This window comes from Dipodomys spectabilis, unplaced genomic scaffold (assembly GCF_019054845.1).
Source record: "Dipodomys spectabilis isolate Male_0828 unplaced genomic scaffold, ASM1905484v1 ptg000030l, whole genome shotgun sequence".
Lineage (NCBI taxonomy): Eukaryota > Metazoa > Chordata > Mammalia > Rodentia > Heteromyidae > Dipodomys > Dipodomys spectabilis.
The window spans coordinates 5,192,236-5,219,057 of NW_024870707.1; the positions used below are offsets into that span (position 1 = coordinate 5,192,236).

At 54.5% G+C, this 26,822-nt stretch overlaps 1 protein-coding gene across 1 annotated transcript; it reads left to right on the forward strand.

The window, feature by feature from the left end:
- The first annotated feature begins 8,627 nt into the window (after positions 1-8,627).
- Positions 8,628-25,805, forward strand: Rtn4rl2 (reticulon 4 receptor like 2). Its single transcript, XM_042676214.1, has 3 exons — positions 8,628-8,685; positions 15,865-16,346; positions 24,962-25,805. The coding sequence occupies exons 1-3, from the start codon at positions 8,655-8,657 to the stop codon at positions 25,769-25,771; spliced, it is 1,323 nt and encodes a 440-aa protein (XP_042532148.1). The 5' UTR covers positions 8,628-8,654; the 3' UTR covers positions 25,772-25,805.
- The last annotated feature ends 1,017 nt before the right edge of the window (positions 25,806-26,822 follow it).

The following is a 26,822-nucleotide window of genomic DNA, read 5'->3' on the forward strand; positions in this document are numbered from 1 at the left end:
GCCAGGGCTGGATGAGATTCTGCTAATTGAGTAAGTCTGAAATGCTATCCTGATTCAGCTTTCATTTCCATGCCTTTGATCACAAACAGGTTGGACTGTTTTCCAAGTATCTGTTGACAGTCTGCTTATCCTCTTGGGAGAAGTAGCCATCCACATCCTTCACCTGTCTATCTGGTGAAGTCGTGAGACTTCCATGATAAATCTGAGCTAGCACTTCAGAGTAGATTGATACGAATCATTTGCCGACCACATTTGGCCATGGAGGGGGTTCTGAGCTAGATGCTGCATGGTCCAAACTCTACCCTGGGAAGATTAATTTTAAGATTAATGGAGCAAAATGGGCTGGAAGACAGACATATCTGGGGGGCCGGGAGTGGGCAGGAGCCCTTGGGAACCTCTTAATCAGCCACAGGAGACTCTACACCCCTGTAAGTTGGGGGGTGAAATCTATTAGGACTTGTGGCTCTTCTCTCTGTCCCCATCCTACAATGTTCACTGGTACATAGTCAACTTCTCTTGCAAATCCTGTCGGCCTCGCACATCCTTCAACCTAAAGAACTGAAGGGAAATGGTGTATCTTGTCTGTTTACTATATTATGTAAATGAGGAAAAGATGACCCTCTGGTATCCGCGATTGGTGTCTTTGAGGAGGAGGGGCAAAAGCTAGAGAATTAATGCAAGATGGAGAGGCAAGTCATCATACTATGGATTCCTATGCTCAGAGAGTCAAAGGCAACTCACCTAGCAGACACCCCAGGTAGGGCTTTCCAGCCCTGGGCCATGTCCCTGAACTCATTTGCTCAATACTAGTGCTCGCCCACTTTGAGCCACAGCTCCACTTTGGGTTTTCTGGTACTTACTTGGAGATAAGAGTCTCATGGACGTCCCCGCCCACCTGCTTTCAAACCACGATCCTCAGATACTCAGCATCCTGAGGAGCTAGGATTACAGGCACGAACCCAGCTTTTCCAACACTTTCTAGTCCACCTTCCCCAGCAGACTTCACTCACTCCTGACCTTTAGCCTAGCCCACCACACCTTCCATTATAGTTATTGGACCAGGATCTGCCCCCGGAAACCTGATACATCAGTGACAATTGCCAGGGCCCTACCAGGCCTGTTCCAAGTACACAAAATAAACAGTGAAAGAAGAGTAAATGCACAGTAGTGGGAAATGGAAGCCCTCCTCATCCGACAGACAACTTCCTAACTAAGAGACCTCTGGAGAGTCCAAATTCCGATTCATGACCTGGAGCTTCAGGAAAGAATGGAAGATTCGCTACGGACCCAGACTCAGAGCTCTAGCTCTGTGTCTTCTTGATGACGCCCCCTTTGGATGACGTTATGTGAACTCTCAGCCTGGTGTCCCTAACACTTGCAGGGCTGGAGTTGCAAATGGAGGTACTCCTGGCTCCCCACAGCACCAATGTTGTTTTTACATTCTGACAGGGGACCGGATGATGGAAAGCTAGGTTCACATTTAGAATAATCTGACTCTTCGGAGTCCTGTACAGAAACACACCCCTTGTCCTCTTCTCTTCCCAACCAACAAAGGGTGCCGTGGATATGCACATGAACACACCCACAGGTCTGAGGCCCATCTACACCACCTCCAGACTGCTGCCCTTAGAAGTAGACTTGGGCCATTTGAGAGAGAGACCCCAGGGTAATCAAGGCCCCATGTGTGGCCTGGGAGGGCCATACAGCCCCTTGGTCGTAGGATTTCTCATAACATGGAATGTTGGAATGGAGGCATATTGACCAATGGCCAGAACAGAGCCCCTAAAAGCGTGAAGCTCGAGGCAAGATACCTTTTTGTCTGAGAGTATGCTCATGACTGCTTCTCTGAGTTTGTTTTTTGGGAAAAGGGAATTTAAAAAAAAAAAAAAAGACCCTTCCCGAACCCTTATACGTTGTTTGTGTGAATGTAAATTCATCCAGCCACTATGGAAATCAGTATTCAGAAAACTAAAAAATAGAGCTATCATAAGATCCCGTTCTACCACTCCTGGGCATCTATCTAGAGGGATCAAAGTCAGTATCCAACAGGGATAGCTGTACTTCCATGTTCATTGCAGCATTGCTCAATAGCAAGTCATGCTATCAACCTAGGTGTCTGTCAACAAATGAATGCATTAAAAAATGTTACATGGGCTGGGAATGTGGCTTGGTGGTGGAATACTTGCCTAACATGCATGAAGCCCTAGGTTTGATTCCTCAGTACTACATAAACAGAAAAAAGCTGGAAGTGGTGCTGTGGCTCAAGTGGTAGAATGCTAGCCTTGAGCAAAACAAGTTCAGGAACACTGTTCAGGCCCTGAGTTCAAGCCCCAGGACTGGCAAAAAAATGTTACATAGTTACATAATTTACACAGTTATACATGTACTTACATATATGTATAAATGTATATGTGTGTATATATATACCCACCATGGAGTATTATTTAGTCATAAAGAAGAATAAAATTATGTCACTTGTAGAAAAATGGATGGATAGTGGAGATCATCTTATTAGTGTAGTAAGCCAGACTCAGAAAGGAAAAGAAATAACACATTTCCTCCCATCTGTAGGATTTAGATTTTAAAAGAGAGACATGAAAGTATTTGGAGAGAGAAGAGAACTTGTGGGAGAAGGGAGGAAGGCAACAGAGGATGATGAGGTAGTGAATACAACCAAAATACGCAGCACGTAAATGTGCAAGTGTCACAGTTTAACCATTATGTTATACAAGTAACTTTTTACAAATAGCCAGGCACCATGGCTCATGCTGTAATTCTGGCTACTCAGGAGTCTGAGATCTGAGGAGTACAGTTCAGTGCCAGCCCAGACAGGAAACTCCTGGAGACTCTTCTCACCAATAAACTACTCAAAAAAAAAAAATCTGGAAGTGGTGCTGTGGCTCAAGTGGTAGAACACTACCCTTGAGCACAAAGAGGCCCAGGGACAGCACCCAAGCCCTGAGTTCAAACCCCAGGACCAGCAAAAAAACAATATGGGTTGGAGGCATGACTCAGCTATGAGCCAATGAATGAAAGTGTCAGGTACTGAGTTCAAGTCCCAGTCTTGGACCTAAAAAAGTAAAGTTAAATTAAAAATAAAAGGATGAACAGGACACTGAATAAATAAACGAATAAGACCTCCTTTGATAGAGTCTCTCTAAATCAGCCAGTACACATAAATTCATGACTTGAGGTATTTAATAGGTGCCAGTTATTATAGACATGAGTGGACTGAGATTCTAGAAACTACGCAGAAGGAATCCATGGATTACTTACGTTATTTTAGAAAGGATGTGGGGAAAAGGCCTGTCCCATTAGGCTGGGCCAAACAGGGCACAGATCTCATGGAAGAAGGGGCTGTGCCTCCACCTCCACCCTCCAAGGTAAGCAGCTCAGGCAGTGCTTTGGAGTCTAGAGCAGAGTCTAAAGGGATCCCTGCAAGTTCTGATCATCCCTTGAGGGACCAGACCAGACCTCCAGAGCTACAAAGCAGGGAGCAGCTCAGAATCCGGTTGAGAAGCTCCACTTTTGGAAGCTTCCAGCTCAGAATCCACAGATAAACAACAATGCCACAAAGCTATGGCCTCATAGGACTTTCAAGAGCACCGAATCCAAGATGTTCTTATTACTGAGGTAGCTCACGAAGGCTGTCCCAGGTTAGAAAGCCATTCAGTGGCAGAATCCAAGCTAGAGCTTCAAATTCAGGCTATGCTTCTGTCACCACCCTGGGCAGCCCTAGCATGGGCTGAGAATGGGAAGCCAAGTCAAAGTCAGCCCTGTGGGGAGGGCATCATAACTAAAGACCGGCTCCAAAACCTAGCGCCAGCATTCAACTCCTTATAACCTTAGGTCATAACTAGGCTGCAATGTCAATTTTCTAGGTTGCTTTTAGGCTCAAAGCCAGAAGTGATGACATTATTAGAATCTGCAGCACCTGCTTTATCTCATTTAATCTTCAAACAACCCTATGCCCTGACTCCTAGGATTCTCCCCCTCCAGTATGCTGAATGAGAAAACAGGGAGCATAGTACAGTGAAGCCACTGGCCCAAGTTCATCTGTTTAGCTGTTTAGCTGCAGAGCCCAACATGAACTTGACCACTGAGGCACTCTACTCCTGGACTAACTGCCAAGTGTTCTCTCCTTAGCAGGTGCCAAATGGTAACCTGGATCTTGGGTTCTAATCTTTTTTTTTTTTTCTTCCAGTTGTGGGGCCTGAACTCTGGGCCTGGGCGCTGTCCCTGTGTTCTTCAGCTCAAGGCGAGCGCTCTACCGCTTGAGCCACATCTCCACTTCCAGTTTTCTGGGTGGTGTGTTGGAGATAAGATTCTCACGGAGTTTTCTTCCCCAGGCTGGCTTTGAACCAAGATCCTCAGATCTCAGCCTCCTGAGCAGCTAGGAGTGATCCACCAGCGCCTGGCTGGATTCTAATCTTTACAGTATTTGTATCACTGTGTCTTTGGGAAGATTCCATGAGATCATATGTTCAATGTATTCTTTACTTCCTGGAATGTACAAGCACCTAATGAATGTGATTGTAATTATTAGTGAGCTTACAGTAAAGAAGTGTTGAAGAGGAAAGCCAGGCAGTTTCCAGGGAATCACTAGAATGGCCCCCCAGAGGGAGGAGACTCAGTAGACTATTGGGAATAGCACTGCTGTTAATAAATAGAACTCAAAAAAGAATATACTTCTGCCTGATCTCTTCTCCCAAGCCCACGATTCTCAGACAACTGGTCTACCTGCTCCTCATCCATCAGTCCACCTATCAATTCTTTCCTACAGATTTGCTCCCAGTGGGGATGCATATCCACCTATAGCCACCAGAGGGCAGGCCAGAACTGTAGTCAAGGCCAAAGGACCAAACACCTATACAGAGCCTGGTCAACTAACCAAAGATAAGTCATGGTATTCTAAGGCCCAACCCAGAATTACACTTTGCCGGTTACACAACTGCTCCCTGGAATCTCCCCACATTGAACTGCAGAAGCCCAACCCACGGGCTGTGAATGTGGCTTAGTGGTAGAGTGCTTACCTAGCATGCATGAAGCCCTGGGTTCGATTCCTCATTACCACACACACAGAATAAAGCTGGAAGTAGTGCTGTGGCTCAAGTGGTAAAGTGCTAGCCTTGAACAAAAGAAGCTCAGGGACAGTGCCCAGGCTCTGAGTTCTAGCCCAAGGACTGGCAAAAAGAAAAAGAAAAGAAAGAGGAGGAGGAGGAGGAGGAAGAGGAAGAAGAGGAGGAGGAAGAGGAGGAGGAGGAGGAGGTGGCAGCGGCAGCAACCCAACTCTTTGGGACATAGGTTCTGATTCTACCAAAGAAACGGCACCATGCACAGCTTCTATAACGACAGCTTCTACCAGCAAGCACTCTGTCATCTCTTGAGTGACTGGAGATGAACACAGTCTTTGGAGTGAGTAGTATACTGTCACAGGATAGAAGGGGTCTAACTGGTTGAGGGTTAACTAGTGAAAGCTGGTATTCAAGGAAGAGCTGTTTCCGTTTGTCCACCTGCCTGAAGGTAGTAGGATGGAGAACTGCAAATGTGGGTGGGAGGGTGGAGGGAAAGGTGGAGACCCAAAGCTTTGAGTGGTTTTCAGTAAACTGAGAGCAGTCATCCGCCCACCGGGCAGGAAGCCACCATTCTGCATGCTTCCTTGAACACCTGTTGGAACTCCGCAATGAATGAGAAGTTTCCTGCCCTCAAAAAGCTGGCAGTCTTAAGTGAGCGCAAAGCAGATGAGTCAGCGGCTCATTAGAGGAACCCCAGAAACCTGTCTACTGGGGTAACCCGGGAGGGGTGGTGACAGTTTAGGGAACACCCCCAAGTCGGGCTCGAATGAGATGCGCGGAGCCCAGGATCGTTGGAAGGGACACCCTCCCTCTTCCCCGCAGCTCCTAAAAGGATGGGGGTTCCCCCATCGAGCTTCGGGTGCCTGCCTGTTTCTGGGGGGGATCGGGGTCCCCTCCCACCCCACTTAGAAGAGCGCGGGCTCCGGGAGGCGGTGACAGCACACCTGACTCAGCCCGCCGCCCACCCGCCCCGCAGCGTCTGTCTCCGCATCTTGTGATATTTCGCTCCCCGGGAGCCGGCCCCACCGCGCTCCGGAGGCAGCTCGGCAAACAAACCCGGCGACAGCTTGTGCCGCGGCTCATTCCGGGGAAGCTCGCCAAATTCCCCCCCCCCCCCAATCCCGACACTCCCCGCACACCCCTCCCCACGCGCGGCCCTCCGCTGGGTGGGGCCCAGGGCAGTGCAAGGCCCTCTGCTTGTCTTGGGGAGATGGAAAGCCCCCCATCACACCACACACACACACACACACACACACACACACACACACCTTCCCCTGGGGACGGAGATCACCAGCGTCTTTGTGTTCTGACCACCTAGGAGCAGGGGAGGGGTGCGAGAGGAAATGTAGGGTCCTTGGGAGCCGGGTCGGGCAGGGATGGAACCAGCAGGGGGTACTAGCAGTGGGGTGCAAGTGGGCTGGGGACACTAAAGGAAACTGGGTGAAGAAGGAAGGGCGGGAGGGAGCAAGGGAAGGGGAAGGAGGAGGAGAAAGGGAAGAAAGGAGAGAATGGGAAGGAGGGAGAAGAAAGGAGAGAGAGGAGGGGAAAGGGAGAGAGAGAGGAGGGGAAGAAAGGAGAGGAAAAAGAGAAGAGAAGAAAGAGGGGAGGGAGGGAGAAGAAAGAGGAGAGGGCGAGGGAAGAGGGGAGAGAGGAAGGGAGGAAAGAGACCGAGGAGAGAGAGAGAAAGCCAGAGCCCCGCTGCGAGACGCGGCGGCTGGAGCCGCCAGCGGCTAAAGGACGGGAAGAAGCAGGTGCGTGGAGGGAGGGGGAGAAGGAATAATGCAGACATGGAGATCATAAAATATGAATAAGAGTTGGGGGGAGGAAATGAGAGCCATCGAATGAGTACGAGGGCAGAATGACAGATCCTGGTAGGAGCCGAGAATGAATGGGAAAGAAGGAGGGCAGCGCTTATAAAGCGCCTACTGTCTGCCACGCGGTGCATTGGACCCTGGCACCGGCGGGCGAGTAGGAGCTGGGGGGTGGGGGAGGGCGGGGGGAGGGCGGGGGGAGGCTGCGGGGCGCAGGGTTCCTGGGCTTCGCCCGTCGGACTGCGCGCAGATGGCCCGGGCACCCGCCACCCGCGGGCGCTCCAGCGATTCCGACGCCGCCTGGCGAGAAGCCCACGCCTGTCCTCGAGGGCCGGGTGTTAAAACACTCTGGGCTGGCTGGAGACCCACACCCACGGCAAAGGGGGGGGCGCTCGTGTCGCCGATTGGCGGACACGATCATGCACTAGGGGTGCGCCGAGCCACCCCACCCCTGGAAACCAGAATCCACCCTTCTGTACTAAGAAGGCAGAAGTTCGAGCCAAACCTCCTCCCCATCTTGGGCGGGGTGGGGGGAGGGGAGAGGGAGGGTCCTCTCCTGCCTTCTGTGGTAGGCTGGAGTTATGGTCACTCTGCGACATCCGATCCACGCGCGCAGGTGGGCACACGTGCCCACAGTTGTACCCGCTTGTAAATGTTTTAAGGGACACACACACACCGCACCCCACACTTAATACCCTCACCGCCCATCCCAAGCTGGTGCGTAATTGTGCACAGCCTCGAGGGGAGGGGACACCCAGCAGTTCACCAGCGCGCACACTCACAGATTCCCACACACACACCTCCGCTTCCCTGGACCGGTATAAAAGGTTGCGTGTTCACACCTGCACGCGCGCGCGTGCGCTCCTTTGCACTTGATCTCGGCTCACACAAACTCCTGTATTGTGAACCGTTCTTAGGATGGTCGTTGTGCGCTCATCTTGGAGGCGGGGGTGTCTGCGAAGGGAAGGGGAAGTAGGAGTTTGGGGCTCTCCTAAGGGAAGGGAAACAACTGCGAAAGGACACCAAGGCGGACTGGGAGTGGGGGGGGGGGAAGAAGGGGGGGCAGACGGGGAAATGACCCAGGAGACGGTTGGGGCAAGTCGGAAGGGGATGATCAGACTCGTTCATGGGGTTCCCTAACACCTCCGCGCCCTACAACCCCTACCCATGAAGGGATTTCTCTAGAAACAACGGAGCCCCCAAAGCCTTGGAACGCAGCCGGCCCTGACTGCCCGGGGTTGGCCGGGCGCGCGACAGGACTGAGCTAGACAACCGCTCCGTGCTCCTAGCGGCCAGCGAAGGGTTAAGTCGCCGGGCTGGGAAGCGAGGGCGGAGCCAGTGAGTGCGGGAAGCGGAGGGAGGGAGTGGGGGGAGCGCTTCCTCGCTGTCCCCACTCTCCCTCGGCGAGCCGCCGGGGCGCACGGACCGACTGACCGGCTCCCTGCGGGCAGCGCTGCGGCGGGGGGCGCGGACGGCTGGGCGTCCCGGGCCAGCCCCGGCCCTCCCCATCCCGTGTGCGCCCCACCCCACCCCGTCCCGTCGGGGGGGGGAGCCCCCGATGGCTCCTCCCGGAGCCCGCAACCCGGGGGGCGCAGGGTAGAGCCCCTCGGCCAGGCAACGCCACCCTCCCCCCCCTCGGGGGGACCCCCGGGCTCTGCGCCTCCCCCCTCCCCGCGGAGTCCCCGCCGTCCGTCCGTCCGGCGGGCTGAGCGAGCGAGTGGGAGCGCCCTCCCCCCGCCGCCCCTTCCCCGGCTCGCGTGGAGACAAGATGCTGCCCGGGCTCCGGCGCCTGCTGCAAGGTAGAGACCCCGGCCGGCCGGCGGGAGGTCGGGGAAGCGGGCTGGGGTGTAGGGGAGCAGGGGTGGGGGTGGTTGTCCTGGAGAAGGAGGGGGGCAGGGCACCCCTCTCCCGGGGTGCGAGGGTGGGGCAGCCTGCGCCTCCGCCCCCGGCTGCCCGCGGGAGGTGGGCACCTTCGGGAGCGTGGCTGGAGCTCGTGACCGAGGGGATCGGGGAGTGGGGGGGGGCGGGCGGGCCGGATCGGGGGTGCGGGGTGGAAGGGAGGGGGATGCTCCAGCGCTGTGGGGCACCGCGAGGACTCGGGCCGGCTGGAGAAGCGCCGACTCAGCAGCTCCCGGGGCCCGGTGTCTCAGCACTTTGCAGTCACCTGGGAGGTCAGTCGGTGTGGGGAGGGGGCTGTCTAGGAAGGTACGGGGTGTGCCCCCCCCCGACGAAGGGAATCCCTAAGGGTAGGAACAGCTGGAGGGGCTAGAGAGAGAGAGAGGTCGTGCCGAGCAAGGAATGAGTGACAGACAAGGGTGTGGAGCTAAGATGGGGGGGGATGGAGAGAGGGGGAGGGGGTCCGTGGGAAAGGGGCGCAAGGAAAGAAACTCAAAAAGATGGGCGAGTGTGCGGGGGAAGTGGAGGAGAGGAAGGAGGCTGGGGGAGGGGAGGGGAGGGCCCCCCCAATAAAGGTTAGACGGTAGAGCTCCTTGGGGAATAGTAGGGGGGGAGTCCTGATAGAGACCGAGGTAGGCGAAGGAAGGGAGGGGAAGAGGCGCCCGAACCTGGGCACAGGTGCCAAGAAGACTTAACTAGAGACCTGGAATGGAGGGAGATAACGGGAAACCATGGGGAGGTGAGGGAGGGGCTGGAGACCAGAGTGGAAAAGGGGAATGAGAGAGAGAGAGAGAGGATGAGACATCCGAGACAGATGATGGAAAGAGATGGGGTATCAGAAGCAGAAGGAAGATGGTGGTGGTGAGAGGTAGGGTTGGATCAGGGAGGAAGTGGGGAGCCTGGGGCTGGATCAGGATGTTGGTAGGTAGAGGGAAGAGGAGAGGAAAGAAGGAGAAAGGGATGGGGAGAGAGGGACCAAGGGTGGGGGGGTAGAAGGGGGGTTGCCCAGGGCTGAGACAAAGAGGTTTCTGGTAACCACTTCCACGTGGGAAGACCTCCATTTCCAAAGCGCCTGCCTATCACATGGCACCACTGGGGAAGTGGCTGGTGTGCCTGCTGAGGGGGCTCAGCTTAGGTCCTGGAGGGTAGTTGTGAAGGAAGTGGCGGGGGGAGTGAGAACTCTCCAGGACGGGTGGTAATTCTCCTTCGGGTGGGCACTCTGACTGCTCAGTGCTGCCATTTATATCTCCCAGCCCTGTCTCCTCCTCAGAAGACGTTCTCCTGGTGGTACTTGGATCCTGCCACCCCACAGTGGCTGCTTATTTTGGGGTGTTACATTCTGGGAGAGTGAGAAGCTGTGTGCAGCAGCCTCAAACCTTTAGTCCTCTGGGGGAAGGGGCGGTGGCATGCATGCCTCCCCCCCCTATCATTTACATCTCCCCCACCCCCATCTTACTGCCCATCTCCCACCCCCCCCCTTAGCCCTGACCCCCCGCCCCAGCCGCTGCCCTGCAAAGCCCTGAAGCCACCTAGGAGGTGTGAGGGTGCTATTTCTTACTGGGACCTTACGATTCTCCTTCCAGAGCCTCTCTCCTTTCTTAGGACCTCTCTACCCCATACCGGAGCCACCTGCTCCCGGCCTCCAGCTGGTCCATGTCCCATGACCTTAAGCCTTTTTTCCCCCTGGGGTCTGAGGAGAATGTTGTCTGGCTACTGCCAGGGCTGGTCGCCCCAGAGTCCTTGACTATGGTCCCTCTGTGAACGGATACTTCTTGACTTTAAGGACCTCAGCCTTCTGGATCAATATCATATTCCGGCCTCCTCCACCCTCTCTCCCCTGGTCAGTTCCGGCCACATCTCTGGATACTGGTCATCTCTTCCCCTCCTCTTCCTACTCCTCTTTCTCTCTCTTTTTCTTTCTTTCTTCCTTTTCTTTCTCTCTTTCTCTTTCTTTCTTCTCCTCTTTCTCCTCCTCCTTCTCCTGTCCTCCTCTTCTTCTTTTCCTCCTCCTCTTTTTCTTCCTCCTCCTTCTTCTTTAGGTGCCAGTCCTGGGTTTGAACTCAGAGCCTGAGCACTGCCCCCTGAGCTTTTACACTCACAACTAGCACTCTACCACTTGAGCCACAACTCCACTTTGGGCTTTTGGCTGGTTAAAGATAGGAGTCTCACAGAGTTTTCTGCTTGGGCTGGCTTTGAACTCCCCTCTCCCCCCTCACCCCCAATCCTTAGATCTCAGTAGCTAGGATTATAGGCATGAGCCACCTTGGCCTTCTCTTCTTGATTCACCAATGTGCCATACACAAATGTGTCAGCAGCCCAGGAGAGGAAAAAGGCAGAGAGCAAAGCCCAGATATCTTCCATGCTTTGACCCTAAACAGTCACACAGCCAGCACTGTGGTTCTGATTGTATTGTGATTGGCTTGGGGTTGATATCGGGGTGCACTTGTCTGTGGTGATTCCTGAGGTTGGGGGAAAGGGTTTCCCAAATGAAGGTCAGAGGGTCTCATGGCATGGGTTTGGCACCTGCGCTGCTACGCATCGGGGTAACACCTCATAGTCACCACAGGAGCTGAAACTGCTCATCTCGTGGCCAGAGCCTTCCTCCTTCACTCTGCCACAGAGTCTGTTGAGCTACTGGGGGTGCTGAGGGATTGTAACAGGTATCTTCTGGATACAGGACTTAACGTGACCAACTCTGCTTGGCATACAGTAGGTGCTTGAGCTCAGTCACCCTCCCTGCCTTATACTATCCTGAAACTTGGGGCTCACCTGCCAATTTTGGAGGGCCCAGGAGTGAGCAGAGGGAGCTGCCAGAAAGGGCTTCCCTCTCCACCCTGCCTGGAAAGCAGTGGAGGGAAGGAAGGCTTCTGAGAAAAGCACTCACTCACTCACTCAGAAAACTCACTCTTGCTGCTGGCTGGCCCTCAGCCTTGTTCCCTGGGAAAGGACAGGCTTTGCTCTAGATGGCCACAGAGGTCAGCATCCCCCGGTCCAGCGCTGACACTCAGTGCATCATGTCCCAGTCCCTGCTGGGGATGCACAGAGCCAGGGCCAGGAGAGGGGAGCTGTGGTCCTGAGGTGGGGGGGGGGGTGGAGAGGAGGATGCATGGAGCTTGAGAGGAAGCAGTGGCTGAGAAGAGGCAGGGGGTGGAGGAAGGAAAGGGAGAGGGCACCCCCTGGGCAGGAAGTGGGGGGGGGCACACAAAGCAAGGAAAATGAAAAAGGCACTCTCTCAGTACCCGCCCCCCCCACACACAACCTGACTTCTGCCTGAGTGCGCACTCCAACCCAGCCTGGGGGCAGAGCAGCCCAGAGCCCCCCACCTCCCCTCCTCCTCGCCTCCAGTGAGAGCCGCAGCCTGAATTATGGATGAGGCTCCTTGGGTTACAGCTGCTTTGCGCGGCAGCGAGGGCCAGAAATGGCAACAGAGTCACTGTTACGCAGCAGCTGTCATGGAGGGGGCCCCCTCCCCTCCCAGGTCAGGATCCCCCCCCCCCCACCTCACAGAGCGGGCAGGGCAGGGAGTACCATAGAGGCTGGGGGACATAGGGAGACAACCAGGAGCTGATGGTTGAATGTGAGCAAGCGCAGAGCCAGTTAGTCCTGGGCAAAAAGGATGATAGGGAGGGCGAGGGGGTGGGGGTCGCCTGCCACCATCAAGTAGGGTCTCAGGCTGGAGGAGACCCTGATATCCCAAAAGGAGCCCCCCCCCCCCCCACACACACACACTGCTTCCCCGGGCCTCTCTTGGAGTAGCAGGCCTTCCTGAAAGCAGGAGGAAGAGCCCCTCCCAAGCCCCCAGGGGGCTAACCATCAACGCTGCGGGTGGATTAGAAGCTGAATGAAGACATCCAAGAAGGACTTTGCATCCTTTGGTGTCAAATCCTTGGAGAGGCAGAGCTCCAAGGGTGATTGACAGGAAGGGAAGTTCCCTGGCTGGGCAGCAGGAGAGTCTTTTTTTTTTTTTTTCTGGTTCTTACCCTGTGCTACTTTAACGTGTGACCTTGAGTAAGTTGCTTACCTCTCTGGGCCCTATTGGTCACCTCCATCCACACCACAGATGCTTGAATTAAATGAACCTGCAGGACTTTGGGCAGTTTTTGGAAATCTCCAATTCTAAGCTCAAACTTCAGCACTCAGCAAACCCATTTAGGGCCTTCCCCCCACCCCCGCCCCGCCCCGCCATTACATTTCCACACTCTACGGATCAGAGGGTGAGAGACATGATCTTCTACCCCCTTCTCCACGTCCCCCCCCCCACACACACCCCCACCCCCACCCCGCAGCACGTGGTTCTGAAAGAAAAAGTCGGGAGGAGAAAGTAATCGTGAAACGCCGCCCGGGGGAGGGGGTGAGAAGGGCCGAGAAACGCGGAGGTGGTGTGAACGAATAGAACAGCCGCGCTGTGTCACCCAGTATTACATCACACCCAGCCTACACGCGTACGCACGGGCCCGGCACACACACACACACACACACACACACACACGCACACACACACACGCACGCACAGGGTAGCCGGCAGCACACAGCTCACACACACCATGCAGCACAATACCTGCCAGGAAGGACCAGGCAGGGACAGTCACCGTGGGGCCTGGAGTGGCACTGGGTGGTACTAGGAAGCCAGGCATGGCTGCATCTGTGGCATCAGCACCACTTGGTATTGTGGGTACACACCTGATTGCTCAATGCCTCCTGTACTGAGCACCTGGCTCACTCTGTCACCCCAAATCACACACACGCAGGCACACATCCTCTCTCTCTCTCTCTCTTTCTCTCTCTCTCTCTCTCTCTCTCTCTCTCTCTCACACACACACACACACACACAGAGCAGCCTCCTCAGTGTGAGAGGTCACACACAACACATCTTGCAGACCTGCAGGTCTGGCACCCATCATCACCCACACCTGGACCATCCCCAGGGCCTCTCACAGAGCTCCAAGAGCCAGGCCTCCCTTCCTCCCCCTTAGTGCCTTGCTAGAGACGGGAGGGGAGGGGTGGTCATGCACCCATAGAGAATGCCTGCCTGTCTTTAGGGGTGTGGCTCACTTAGAAAACCTCTGAAGCCTTCGGCAATCCTTCTGCAAACCTAGTTTCAGCCAGAACTTTCAGACGCTACAAGGAGAGTAAAAAGCCCCCCAGACAGAGATGGAGGGCTGGCGCCATGCTTCTCAGCATAGAATTTCGGGCATCTATGCTTTAGTCCTCCATCCTGAGGCCTCCATGGGCCTGCTTCTCCATCAGTGTCCGAAGTAGGGTGGACCCGCACACCGTGGCTTACCTCTGTCATCCTAGCTACTCGAGTGGCTGAGATCTGAGGATCATGGTTCAAAGCCAGCCCAGGCAGGCAAGTCTGTAAGACTCTTCTCCCTAGTGAACCACTAAAATGGCAGAAATGGAACTGAGGCGCCAGTGGTAGAGCACCAGCTTTGAGTGGAAAAAGCTAAAGGGGCAGTGCTGAGACCCTGAGTTCAAGCCCCAGTGCTGGCACCAAAAAAAAAAAGGAGAAAGAAGAGAGGGAAAGGAAGAAAAGGAGGGGGAGAAGGAGGAAGTAGAGAGAGAAGAAAAAGAAGAGGAGGGGCAGGAAGAGAAGGGACACTATCCAATCTTCACAAATTACTTGGGGGGCAGGGGGAGAAAACCACAAGTTAAGATGGCTCTGAATGAGGAGAGCTTGGTCACATACAGTGACGATCGCAAGCAACCCCCAGGAATCCTGACTTGTTGGAGTCTTGGCAGCTGAATCCTCTCCAGGACCCCCAGCTCTCTTGGTGTCTGTGAGGCCCACTGCCCGCTGCTCCCCTAGGCCCTTCCAGAGTCCCTGGCTCCAGTTCTCATGGGTTAAAAACCCGCAGGATGATGCAGGAGGACAGCTGTGGTCGCCAGCCCTCATCCCCGCCCCCCGCCCCCCCTCCAAGGCTGGATCCTGGGCCCATAGAGGCCTTAGATTCACAAGTCCCAAGTTAGTTCCACTCATTCTCGAGTGGGTTGGCTCTGCCTCGCTGGGGACATTTGGCGATGTCTGGAGACATTTTGGTTGTCACAAGTGGGGGCAGGATGCTGCGGGGACTCACTGGAAAGCCTGCAGATTCCTGTGGAGGACTTCCCCCCCCCCCTCCCCGCCCGTCAAGACTGAGGATGGAAACCTTCACCGATAGGCTTTTGACATTGATCTCTAGACAAGGTCAAACTTGCAACCATACCAACAGGAATGACAGAACAGTCATTGGCAAACACGTTTAAAAAAACGATCACACAGGGGCTGGGAAGGTGGCTCAGTGGGAGGGTGCTTGCCTCCCAGGCTTGAGTCCCTGGGTTCCATTCCTCAGCACCACATAAGCAGAAACAGCTGGAAGTGGTGCTGTGGCTCAAGTAGTAGAGCGCTAGCCTTGAGCTGAAGAACTGAGGGACAGTCCCAGGCCCAGAGTTCAGGCCCTTTGATGGACAAAAAATAAATAAAATCACACAACTATAACCCTCTGTATAGCTCCTTTATAATAACAATAAAACAGTATTTTTAAATAGCACCGTGCTTTCTATACCATCCTCCGGGTTATTGCTATAGTTATTGTGGTTGTTGTTTTAAATATGCATCCAAAAGGAGATTTGCACTGGATAGCAGTGCCTCACACCTGTGATCCTAGCTACTCAGGAGGCGGAGATCAGACAATCATAGTCTGAAGTCCCTCCAGGCAGGAAAGTCCATGAGTCCACAAGACTCTTATCTCCAGTGAACCAACAAACAGCCAACCGGGGAGGTGTGGCTCAAGTGGTAGAACACCAACTTTAAGCGAAGAAGCCGGGCAAGGGTACAAGGCCCTGACTTCAAGCCCCAGTACTGGCATGCACAGACAGACAGACAGACTGACAGAGATTTGCAGACCTCCAAGCTACCTGGAGAACAAAGATGTGACCAGACCTAACAAGACTCAGGCTGCCTCCCCCTCCTCTGCGTGTTCCCGATAGCGTGGCACCAGGACTCCGGGCCCTAGCAGGTGCGCAGCAGGCCCTGGTGGCCCGCCGCTGCCTCCCAGTCCACCCAGAGGCACTTGCAGCCTTCCCTTTTACTCTCCCCACAGGTCCTGCCTCGGCTTGCCTGCTGCTCTTGCTCCTGGTGCTGCGGCCCGCGGCCCCCAGCTGCCCTATGCTCTGCACCTGCTACTCCTCCCCGCCCACCGTGAGCTGCCAGGCGAATAACTTCTCCTCTGTGCCGCTGTCCTTGCCACCCAGCACTCAGCGACTCTTCTTACAGAACAACCTCATCCGCACGCTGCGGCCGGGCACCTTCGGACCCAACCTGCTCACCCTGTGGCTCTTCTCCAACAACCTCTCCACCATCTACCCGGGCACTTTCCGCCATCTGCAGGCCCTAGAGGAGCTGGACCTCGGTGACAACCGGCACCTGCGCTCCCTGGAGCCCGACACCTTCCAGGGCCTGGACCGGCTACAGTCCTTGCACCTGTACCGCTGCCAGCTCAGCAGCCTGCCTGGCAACATCTTCCGAGGCCTGGTCAGCCTGCAGTACCTCTACCTCCAGGAGAACAGCCTGCTCCACCTTCAGGTGAGCCGCCCCTCCCCATCCTTCCCCCCAGATCTCTCACTCTACACAGCCCCCACACCTATGTGCCCCTCAGCATCTCTGTGTCTATTTGCCTGGCCCTTTTCTTTTCCTTTTGCCGGTCGTGGGGCTTGAACTCAGCACCTAGGAGCTGTCCCTGAGCTTCTTTGTGCTCTGAGTCACAGAGCCACTTCTGGGTGTTTTCTCAGTCATTTACTGGAGATAAAGAGTCTCATGGATTTTCCTGCCTGGGCTAGCTCTGAACCGCGATCCTCAGATTTCAGCCTCCTGAGTAGCTAGGATTACAGGCGTGAGCCACCAGCGCCTGGCGTTCCTGTCCCTTTTCTTAAGAGTCTGTCCCTCTCACATGCTCCAGCCTTCACTCTGTCCATCCTAGATTGGGTCTCTCTCTCTCTCTCTCCCTCCCCACCTCTCTCTTTCTCCCTCTCTGTGCCCACCCTTTACTACCTTTCTCTGTCTGTTGGACTCTCAACTAAAACCCCATCTGCCTGTCTATCCTTCCCTCTCCTCTCCTCTCTGTCTCTCTTTCCTCAAACCCCCATCTGCCTCTGTCTGTCTATCCTTTCCTATCTCTCTCTCTGCCTAACTTGCCTCCCCCATCTGTCTCCCTCTGCCTCTTCTGTCTGTCTCCCTTCACACACCCACTCTGCACACTCCTCCATGTCTGCCTCTGTGTGTGTGTGTGTCTTTTTGTGATCTCTTCTCTGCCTTCCACAGACTCCACCTTTCCCCAGCTCCCCAGACCAGTGGCCTTTACAGATGGTCTCCCCATCCAACCCCAGATCTTCCCACTTCGCAGGCAAACAGGGCAAGAAGGATCTCTCCTTGAACCTTCCACCCTGTCCAGCCCCCTGTCCAGCCCTTTATAGATTCCAGTTCTCCAACTCTGTCAGTTCAGTGCACAGGAAAAGAAAAAAGAAAAAAAAAAAAAGAGGCAAAACTCTGTTACCTAGCTGGAAAAATGGATCTCCTGGAAAAAAAAAAAAAAGAAGGAATAACAGTAATTGTTATTTATTGTTATTATTATTGATCTAATTATTGTTTATTATTGTTGTTATACTGACTGCCTGACAGTCAAAGCCTCCTATTCCATTTCCCCAGGAAGCAATAACACACCCTACAAACCACCCAAGGAGAAAATCTCTCTTGGCTGCACAGCCACCAGCTGTGGAGGGGAATGAGGGATTCCAGCCCTCTTCCTCTCCCACCCTAAGGAGACCTGGAGGGTGCTGCCACCTCCTCTCCCCCTCCCTTCCCCTCCTCCCCCCTCCTCTTTTTCCTCCTCCTCCCCACTCCAGGCTGGTACCTAATGGAACCAATCTACTAGCTGGAAAATCAGGTCTGGTTTGATATCTGCTAAGAGCCAAAGCGATCACTTAACACTCTTCTTGAGCACCCAGGTGGTGCTTGGTTGGGAATCTAGCAGCAGACAAGACACTCCACCAAGACTGAGTTATTTGTTTGTTTTATTGGTGCCAGTACTGAGGCTTGAACCCAGGGCTAGCAGTACTCTTCTTGGCTTTTTCCACTCAAGGCTGGTGCTCTACCACTTGAACCCCACCTCTACATCTGGCCTTTTTTTTTTCTGGTTCATCACAGACTTTTCCAGACCTTGGCTGGCTTTGAATTTTGATCCTGAGATCTTAACTTCCTGAGTAGCTAGGATTACAGGCATGAGCCACCAGCACCTGTCCCATTTTGTGTCTGGAATCTAGTGGAGAAGGCAAGGCAGCAAAATGCCTAGCATGCTGGGAAAATATATCATGTGTTGTCATAAAATAGAGCAGTGACCACTCAGCCAGTACCACCCTTGGGTCAGGCACTGTGCAAAGCACATTCAGGCACCCACCCCATCATTTCCAAGTGTGTGCCATTTTATTTAACCCAGGCCTCGATTTCCTCATCTGTACAATGGGAAATCCTGGGCACTTTATAAGCCTTTGATGCATGAATAATTTGTGAGGCACTTAGAATAGTGCTTGGCATTCAGTACGCATTGTATAAATGCTTGTTAAAATACTATCTGAAAGAGAAAAGGAAGTGAGACTTATTTAACGTTGGTCTCAAGTGCAGTGCCCCAACTTGAACCTCATCCTGGAGAGTTGGGTCAAGTTCAAGGATTATATGGAGGCCGTGGGAAGGTTCCAGAAGGTTCCTTCCCTTTCTTTTCTTTCTAGACTGGCCTGGGACCACGGGGTCACCAAAGCACAGTCAGCCCCTCATCTCACTCCTTGCTGAGGAGAGTCCCCCTCACCCCTCCCATGCCATTGTTAAGAATGAGGAGCCCAGAGGTCCTGGACTATTGCACGGTGTGGCTGTTCTTACCAAGACGCTGGTAGCTGGGACAGATAGGGATGGCAGGGACATGGGACTGGGAGGCCCTGAGGCCATGCAATGCGGAGGTGAGGGGGGCTGGCTGTTGACCTGCCTAGTCCAACCACACTTCACGGGGGATGGTAGGTGTCTCCTCTCCCCCCTCCCCCAGCTCCAAAGTGCAGTTGCATGAGCTGGTTTTTTGACAGAACCATCCTTTGAATCTACCAGACCTAGATTCATTCACACTGGTTCCTTTATGGCTTTGGACACATGTCCTGTCTCAGACTCCACATCCTCACTTCTAAGCTGGCCATCATGGCTCTGCTTACTGATCGTTCTCTGCAAGATGGAAATGTATTTCACACAAGGCCATAAGCCAAGCGGGTGACACTGTCATTGTTGTTATAGGTGGAGTCCCCTTCATCTGGAATGCTAGGGGCCAGAAGTGTTTCAAATTTCAGAGTTTTTTGGACGATGGGGTATTTGCATATATTTGTTTGTATTTGCATATATATGTGTGCAAATATGTTGAGTGAATTTACTATACATATATTTGTAATGAGATATTTTGGGAGTGGGACCTCCCAAGTCTAAGTACAAAATTCAGTTACATTTCATATATATATCTATACACGTAGCCTGTAGGTAACTATATACGTTTTAATAACTTTGTGTCTGAAACAAAAATTTCATGTTGTGGACTCCTGTGACATCATGCTTGTGCTGGAAAAGATTCTGATTTTTAAGCCAGGCACTAGTAGCTCACACCTGAAATCATAGATATTCAGGAGGCTGAGATCTGAGACGCACGCTTCCAAGCCAGCCTGAGCACGAAAGTCCATGAGACTCTTATCTCCAGTCAACCATCAAAAAGTCAGAAGTAGAGCTGTGGCTCAAGTGGTAGAGGGCCAGCCTTAAGCAGAAAAATCTGACAGTGCCCAGAGGTATCTTGGGCTCCAGTTCAAACACTAGTATGGGCACCAAAATAATAATAATAATAATAATAAACCAGATTTTGGAGCATTTTCCCCCCAGATTTTTGTTTGTTTTGTTTTGCTTTAGCCAGTTTGGACTCAAGGCCTTGGACCTGCTAGTCAGGTACTCTCTACTCACACCACCCCCCTAGCCCTGATTTCAGATTTTCTGTTTAGGGATGTTCAATCTGTACTTTTGAATTCCTAATCCTGCTACTGGTATGGGAATTGGTACTATTCCCGAGATCCTGATTTAACTTCCCAGCTCTGAACCTCAGTTTCCTCTTCTATACACGGGGCGAGTAATAAAACCGATGCTTTCCACAAAGAGCAGCTGGAGGAGGGAGGGAGGGCGGGAGGGAAGGAGGAGGGCACTGCATGGAGTTCAGTGCTAAATAAACCACGTTCTCATGACCTGATCATCCATCTATGCATGGGCCCATGAATGATCACCCGCCTGTGGGGTCAGCAAAGGTCCAGGCTGAAGGGGCCACAGGTGGACAGTGGGGTCTTCTGAGATGGGAAATGCTTGTCTGTACACCCCTGACATGGGTGGCCCAGAGCATCATGGGAAGGAAGCATCTTCACACCTGGGCCCTGTATAGAGGAGGAAAGAGACAGCCTCCGCCTGTGAACTGCCCGGCGGAACTAAGCTGAGAGATGCCACAGGCAGGTGGGGAAACGTGGGCTGCGGTGAGACCTACAGAGTGTGTAGGTGTGACCCAAGATGGCACCAGGCCTACCCTGTGAGGAGGCTTCACAAGGGGTCTGGCAGGGAGAGGTGGACAGGGGAGGAGGCAAAAGTGCTCACAAACCGTGTGCTGGATTTCAGGCACAGTGCCAGGCAAGTTCATTCACTAACAGATACTTACTGAGCACCTAACTTCATGCCAGACACAGTGTGCGGGGTGCCAGGGATTCTGGGGGAAGGTGGGGGTGGGGGTTGAAGGGAATAGTATGCTGGTCTGTGGAGCCGATTTCCTGCTGGAGAGGAGCCAGGCGATAAAGATGCTCATTCTTTCTTCTAATTATCGCAGTGGCCTGTGTAATGGTTAGGAGCAAGCGTTATGCTCAAGCAGATCGGGAGTGTGGATCCTAGCTTCACCTCCCATTTGCCCTGTGGCTTTGAGAAAGTGACTCAACTATTCGGAGCCTGTGCGATGGAGACAATGTCTCTTGGGGTAGACTAGGATGTTGTGATTAAAGTAGGTGCTGCTTAAAAAAGGCCTCCGTCCACACTGAAGGGTGGCTATTGTTGAATATTTCGCAGCAAAGTTAAGTCACCAGCTCTTTAGTAAGGGACACTGGGCTGTCTCTGGCTCCAGAGCTCAGCTGTCCTGAGCCCTATCTCTGAAGTTTACATCTACATTAACTGTTGGGCTCTAGGCAAGTCTCTTCCACTCTCTGGGCCCTCCTCCCTCTCCTAGTCTTGAAAATGGAGGTGATCGTACATCCGCCTTACGGAGTTGATGACTAACAGTGCAGCACAGGGCTTGGCACATGGTGAGAACCCTAAGTAAATCATCAGCCTGACGCTGGTGATGATGACAATACCACCAGCCATAGACCGGTGAGCCCCGGGAGCGGGGGATGCCTGGGACAGGGTACACCCGCCAAACAGCTTTGCTGAATGAGTGAGCTACATTCTCCAGCTCACAGACTCACATAAATAGCAGATGCGGGGCTGGGCGAGGGGAGGGGTGGGGGGGACCTTAAAGATCAATTACTCAGGGTTACTTGTCTCACAGATGAAAACACCCAGGCCCAGACAGGTGCCTGGAACTGCGCAAGGTCACACAGCCTGGCAGCTGATTTGACGGGTGCCAGGGCCAGGAGCTGGAAGGTTGGAGAGAGCCAGGCAAGGTTGAGAACAGGATGCTGTCCAGGGAAGGGCAGAGGGGAGGGGCGGCGGGGAGGGATGGCTGTATTAAGATTCCAAATGGATGCAGAAAGCTGTGAAGCAGCCAGGCGGGAGGCGAGGGAGATGTGGTTTTTGAAATGGAAGAGGATGGCTTCAGCAGCCGGCTCTGTCCAGAGGGAGGGGCCCAGAGAGCGAGGCGAGGGGGGAAGGCCGGGGCTGTGAAAGTCAAGAGCTTATTAATGCACAGAGAGGAAGAACTGGATTTGAGAGCTGCAGCCCAGGAAGTGGCGGTGGGATTTGGCAACAGCTTGGATGGGGGGAAGGGGGCAGGCGGGGAGGGGCAGACCCCCCCACCCAAGGCTGAGGCTCTGGGAGGGGTGGAGCAGGATTTTTTGCAGAGACACAAAGAGGGGGTTGGAATCGGCTGTGGATCAGAGGCACCTGAGTGGCCTTGTCTTCTGAACCTCCCTTTCCTGACCATCTTGAGCGCCCAAACAGGGTGGTGACCTGCCTGCCTCCTTTATTGATCCTCCTAACGTTCGGCTCTGATACATCTCACCCTTATTGGCAATCCATTAACCAAAAAGGAAAAAGGAACCCTAAGTAGGTCTTGAGCGAAAGGATAAGAGTTCATTCTTGGTGAGCCTGGAAGAAGAGGACATGGCTAGGGCCAGGCTCAGGAGGGATAGAAGGAAGTATGACGAGGAATCTGAGCTGGGATGGGGGGGGGGGGCGGTGGCATTGGGGGTGGAGAACGCTGGTGTCAGGCAGTGAGAAGGTTGAGGGGGACGGATCTCAATGTGGCCAAGAGGAGGGTTCTTGGCAGGCTCAGTTCCTGAAGCAGAGAGGGCGGAAGGCAGATGGGAGGGGGCGAGAGCACGCAGGAGCACAGGAAGGTGGAGGCTGTGGGTGTGGGCTGGGAGTCAATGCCCGCCCCCCCCCCAACCTGAGACTCACAGACCAGGCCCTGTCCTGGGAGGCGAGGGGGGGGGGGGGGCAGGAGCTATAGCAGGTCCGCTGGCCTAAGCGGAAAGAGTGCTGGCCTCCCTGAGAACCAGCCATCCCGGGACCTGCTGACAGCAGCGATGTGGGAAGGACAGCACCTCTGGGCAGCGCAGTCAGGCGACTGACCTACCGGGGCTCTGGCTGCTCCTCCAGCCAAGAAGCCCTTGCTGGCTCCGGACCTCGCTATCTACTATTCTGTAAAAAGTGGGCTGGGCTAGTGAGTCCCAAAGGACTAGCTGCCTTGTCAGCTGGTTGTCAGATTTCCCTGGTTAACAGGGAGAGGCCAGGCGCCCCCCCCCCCATCACCACAGGTCACACCCACATGTGTTAATGCTGAAGCATAATTCCAAGGTCTTCCCAGGGCTCACATGACTCCCCCACCCCCACCCCGGGGGAGGTGAGAAAAGTTTCTCTTAAAGGACAACTCAGCTGCTTCTGAATTTGTCCCCGCTGGAGTCGGTGTCTGACCCAGCCGCCTCTTTCCTTCAAGGAAATAAATAAGATGGGCCTGGATTCTAACTGAGCCCCTAAAGTCATGATACCCACTGGTAACTGATGGCTCACTGCTCTTCCAGGCCTGTCACCTCCATAGCTCTAGAGTATCTAATCCTGAGTGCTGTGGGTTGTTTTTTTCTTGGTGTGTTTTTCTCCCGGTTGCACATATTAAGGAAACTGAGATTCAATCAGGTTAAATAGCTTGCCTAGAACTGGGGGGTGGGGGGCGATGCAAGCTGGATTCTGAGCCCCTAAGCCTGCGGGCTTTGGATCAAATCCCCGGAGTGCAGGCACTGTGCCCAGACTACGCTCATGAACTTCATGTGAACTGTCTTCTTCAATTTTCAGAACAGGCCCTCGAGGTAGCTAATACTCACCTCCAGATAAGAACACAGGCTTGGACAGAGTACTGACTTGGCCAAGTTACCAAGAATGGCTAACTCATCCAATGCCTCCCACTCAGGGACTTTCTTCCAAACACCTCGCTACATGGCTCTTTATTTGATCTCTGTATTTTACAGATGAGGAAACACAGAGACACAGAGTGACTTATCCAAATGACAGTGAAGTCAGGATCTGAAATCAGAAAGTCTGGTTCGACAGTCTGTATGCTTTTCCAAGCCATATTCACTTGTCATTATCACCACTATCATCATCATATTTAAATAGCTATACCAAGGGATTCTAATTCAATATATCAGTCTAATTCATCATTTGTGTGTGTGTGTGTGTGTGTGTGTGTGTGTGTGTGTGCTGGTCCTGGGGCTTGAACTCAGGGTCTGGATGCTATCCCTGAACTTTTTTTTTTTTTTTGGGGGGGGGGGGGTGGTCCGGTCGTGGGCCTGAACTCTGGGCCTGGGCGCTGTCCCTCAGCTCTTCACCTCAAGGCTAGCGCTCTACCACTTGAGCCACAGTGCCACTTCTGGCCTTTTTATTTATTTATTTATTTATGGTAGTTAATTGGAGAGAAAAGTCTCATGGACTTTTCTGCCCCAATTGGCTTTAAAACTCGATCCTTAGATCTCAACCTCCTGAGCAGCTGCTAGGATTGAGTGTGAGCCACCAGTATAATGATGCTTGATCAATGTCTCCTTCCACAGTTCTCCTCTTTCCCACTCCACTCACTCCACTTCACATTACCTGAATCTGTTTTCACATGTGCACATTGAATAGTATGACTGCAGTCACTCACCCTTCCTCTCTCCATTTGTCTCTCCCCCTTCCCCCAAACCTCACCTTCCCCACGGAAAAAACAAGTGCGGGCTTCTTGGTATTCATTTTATTATAGTGTAAGTTAGTTGCTCAAAGGAGTTATACCACTGGCTCTTCCCTTGTGTATACCGTACTTGGGTTCAGAGGTTTGTGTGTATCTATGCATTGTATCTTTTCATCTATGAAACCAGAGGTTCTCCAAGTGTGGCCAACCCCATCACCAGGTAACTTGGAAAGAGGCATAGATTCTCCGGCTGTTTACCCCCAGAGCTGCCAACTGGGAAACCCTAAGTTGGCAGAGTTCATAGTATTTTGTTTAGTTGTTGGTCGGTCGTGGGGCTTGAACCCAGGGCCTGGGCGCTGTCTCTCAGCTCTTCTGCTCAAGGTGAGCGCTCTACCACTTGAGCCACAGCGCCACTTCCGGTTTTCTGGTGGTTCACTGGAGATAAGAGTCTCATGGACTTGCCTGCCCTGGTTGGCTTCGAACCAGGATCCTCAGGTCTCAGCCTCCTGAGCGGCTAGGATTACAGGCGTAGCTGGGTTTAGGGTAAAGAACCAGTTTGCTTTCCCCACCCCCCACCCCCCAGCAAAGAGATCATTAGAGAGAAGGTAGGACTGGGATTCAGGACTCAGGTCCCCACTCCTCTGTCTCCCCAACGCGGCCCGGGGGCGGGGCCCCCTTCACCCCACCCCAGCTCAGCACCCCTGTCTTCTGTCCCCCCCCCCACGCCCAGGATGACCTGTTCGCGGACCTGGCCAACCTGAGCCACCTCTTCCTCCACGGGAACCGCCTGCGGCTGCTCACCGAGCACGTGTTCCGCGGCCTGGGCAGCCTGGACCGGCTGCTGCTGCACGGGAACCGGCTGCAGGGCGTGCACCGCGCGGCCTTCCGCGGCCTCAGCCGCCTCACCATCCTCTACCTGTTCAACAACAGCCTGGCCTCGCTGCCCGGCGAGGCGCTGGCCGACCTCCCCAGCCTGGAGTTCCTGCGGCTCAACGCCAACCCCTGGGCCTGCGACTGCCGCGCGCGGCCGCTCTGGGCCTGGTTCCAGCGCGCGCGCGTGTCCAGCTCCGACGTGACCTGCGCCGCCCCGCCCGAGCGCCGGGGCCGCGACCTGCGCGCGCTCCGCGAGGCCGACTTCCAGGCCTGCCCGCCCGCCGCGCCCACCCGGCCCGGCGGCCGCGCGCGCGGCGGCGGCGGCAACGGCTCCTCCAACCACCTGTACGGCGTGGGCGGGGCCGGGGGCGGGGCCGAGCCGGTGGGCGGGGCCGGGGGCGGGGCCGAGCCCGGCGCGCCCCCCGCGCACCCCTCCACCCTCTACCGCGACCTGCCCGCCCCCGAGGACGCCCGGGGGCGTCAGGGCGGGGACGCGCCCACCGAGGACGACTACTGGGGGGGCTACGGGGGCGAGGACCGACGCGGGGAGCAGACGTGCCCCGGGAACGCGTGCCAGGCGCCTGCGGACTCGCGCGGCCCGGCGCTCTCGGCGGGGCTGCCCGCCCCTCTGCTCTGCCTCTTGCTCCTGGCGCCCCAGCACCTCTGACTTTGTGGCGACTCGAGAGGCCTCGGTTCGAGTCCTCCCACCACCTCTTCTATTCCCGCGGAGCCGCAGCTCTGCCACCCCCCCTTGACCGGCTGCCTTCTTTTATGTTTGTCCCTCCTACCTGCCCCCTCCTCCTCTCCCCTCCCCTCCCCTCTCCCGGGACCAGGCTGCCTCTCCTGGCCTTTCTGGGGTGTGGTGGCTGAGACCCTAGTCACCCTAACTCTAGCCATTGACTCTTCCTCCTCATCCCGAGCTGGGGGTGGGGCGCCCTAGGCAGCCGCTCTCGGCCCCCCCATCTCCAGGACCCACAGTGGACTCAAAGGGGCTTTTATAGGCAGAGCATCTCCCACCAGCAGAGCCTTTGGAAGCTCCCCTTCCCCCCCCCCCCAGGGGAGCCCCCACCCACCCAGGACCCTTCCGGAAGGATGCTTCCAGACCAGGGCCGGGCCGACCATGGGCCTTGCTTATCCCGGTCCCCTCTGTCTCCGGACACTGGAGGAATATGTTTTTCTCCTAAGTCTACTCGGGACATTTTTTTAGGGTGCCTGGAGAGAGCTTTCCTCTCCACCATGGACCCCGTGTGGTGACGATCAAAAGAAGTTGTTTGGGAAAAAAAATTTATTAAAAAAATTCTATTATTTTATCTCCTGTTTAAAAATCCATCTATGTCGTTTTTTTGGACCCAGGACCTGAAAAGTGAGATCGGTGAGGGCTTAAAATGGAAAGGATTTCAGGAGTTGGGGGGGAAAGAAAGAACAATGCCAGACCGTCGAAGAGCCCCCTGCTGGCGGGAACGGATTATAGGCGCCATGCCATGCTAAGAAGCCAGAGCCCAGGGACGATTGGGGTGACCCCTCTGTCTCCCAGAGGTGTTTGCTGATGGCACCTCATCTCATGTGTCCAGGAGGAGCAGGCCCAGCCTCAGCCTGGTGTGTCTGGGAGCTGCGGACCTGGGGGGCTGGGGGACGTGGAGGATGTGGGACTGGCGCCTGGCTGAAGGAGAGAACTGTGCCCTGGGAGGCAGTGAGGAGCAACGTAGACGCTGCGGGCT

Bases quoted from the DNA above. Each gene is read 5' to 3' on its own strand.
- Rtn4rl2 (XM_042676214.1), top strand. From the start codon at position 8,655: ATGCTGCCCGGGCTCCGGCGCCTGCTGCAAG. The intron at 8,686-15,864 runs GTAGAGACCCCG...CTCTCCCCACAG, and splicing joins GCTCCGGCGCCTGCTGCAAG to GTCCTGCCTCGGCTTGCCTG. The intron at 16,347-24,961 runs GTGAGCCGCCCC...CCCCACGCCCAG, and splicing joins ACAGCCTGCTCCACCTTCAG to GATGACCTGTTCGCGGACCT.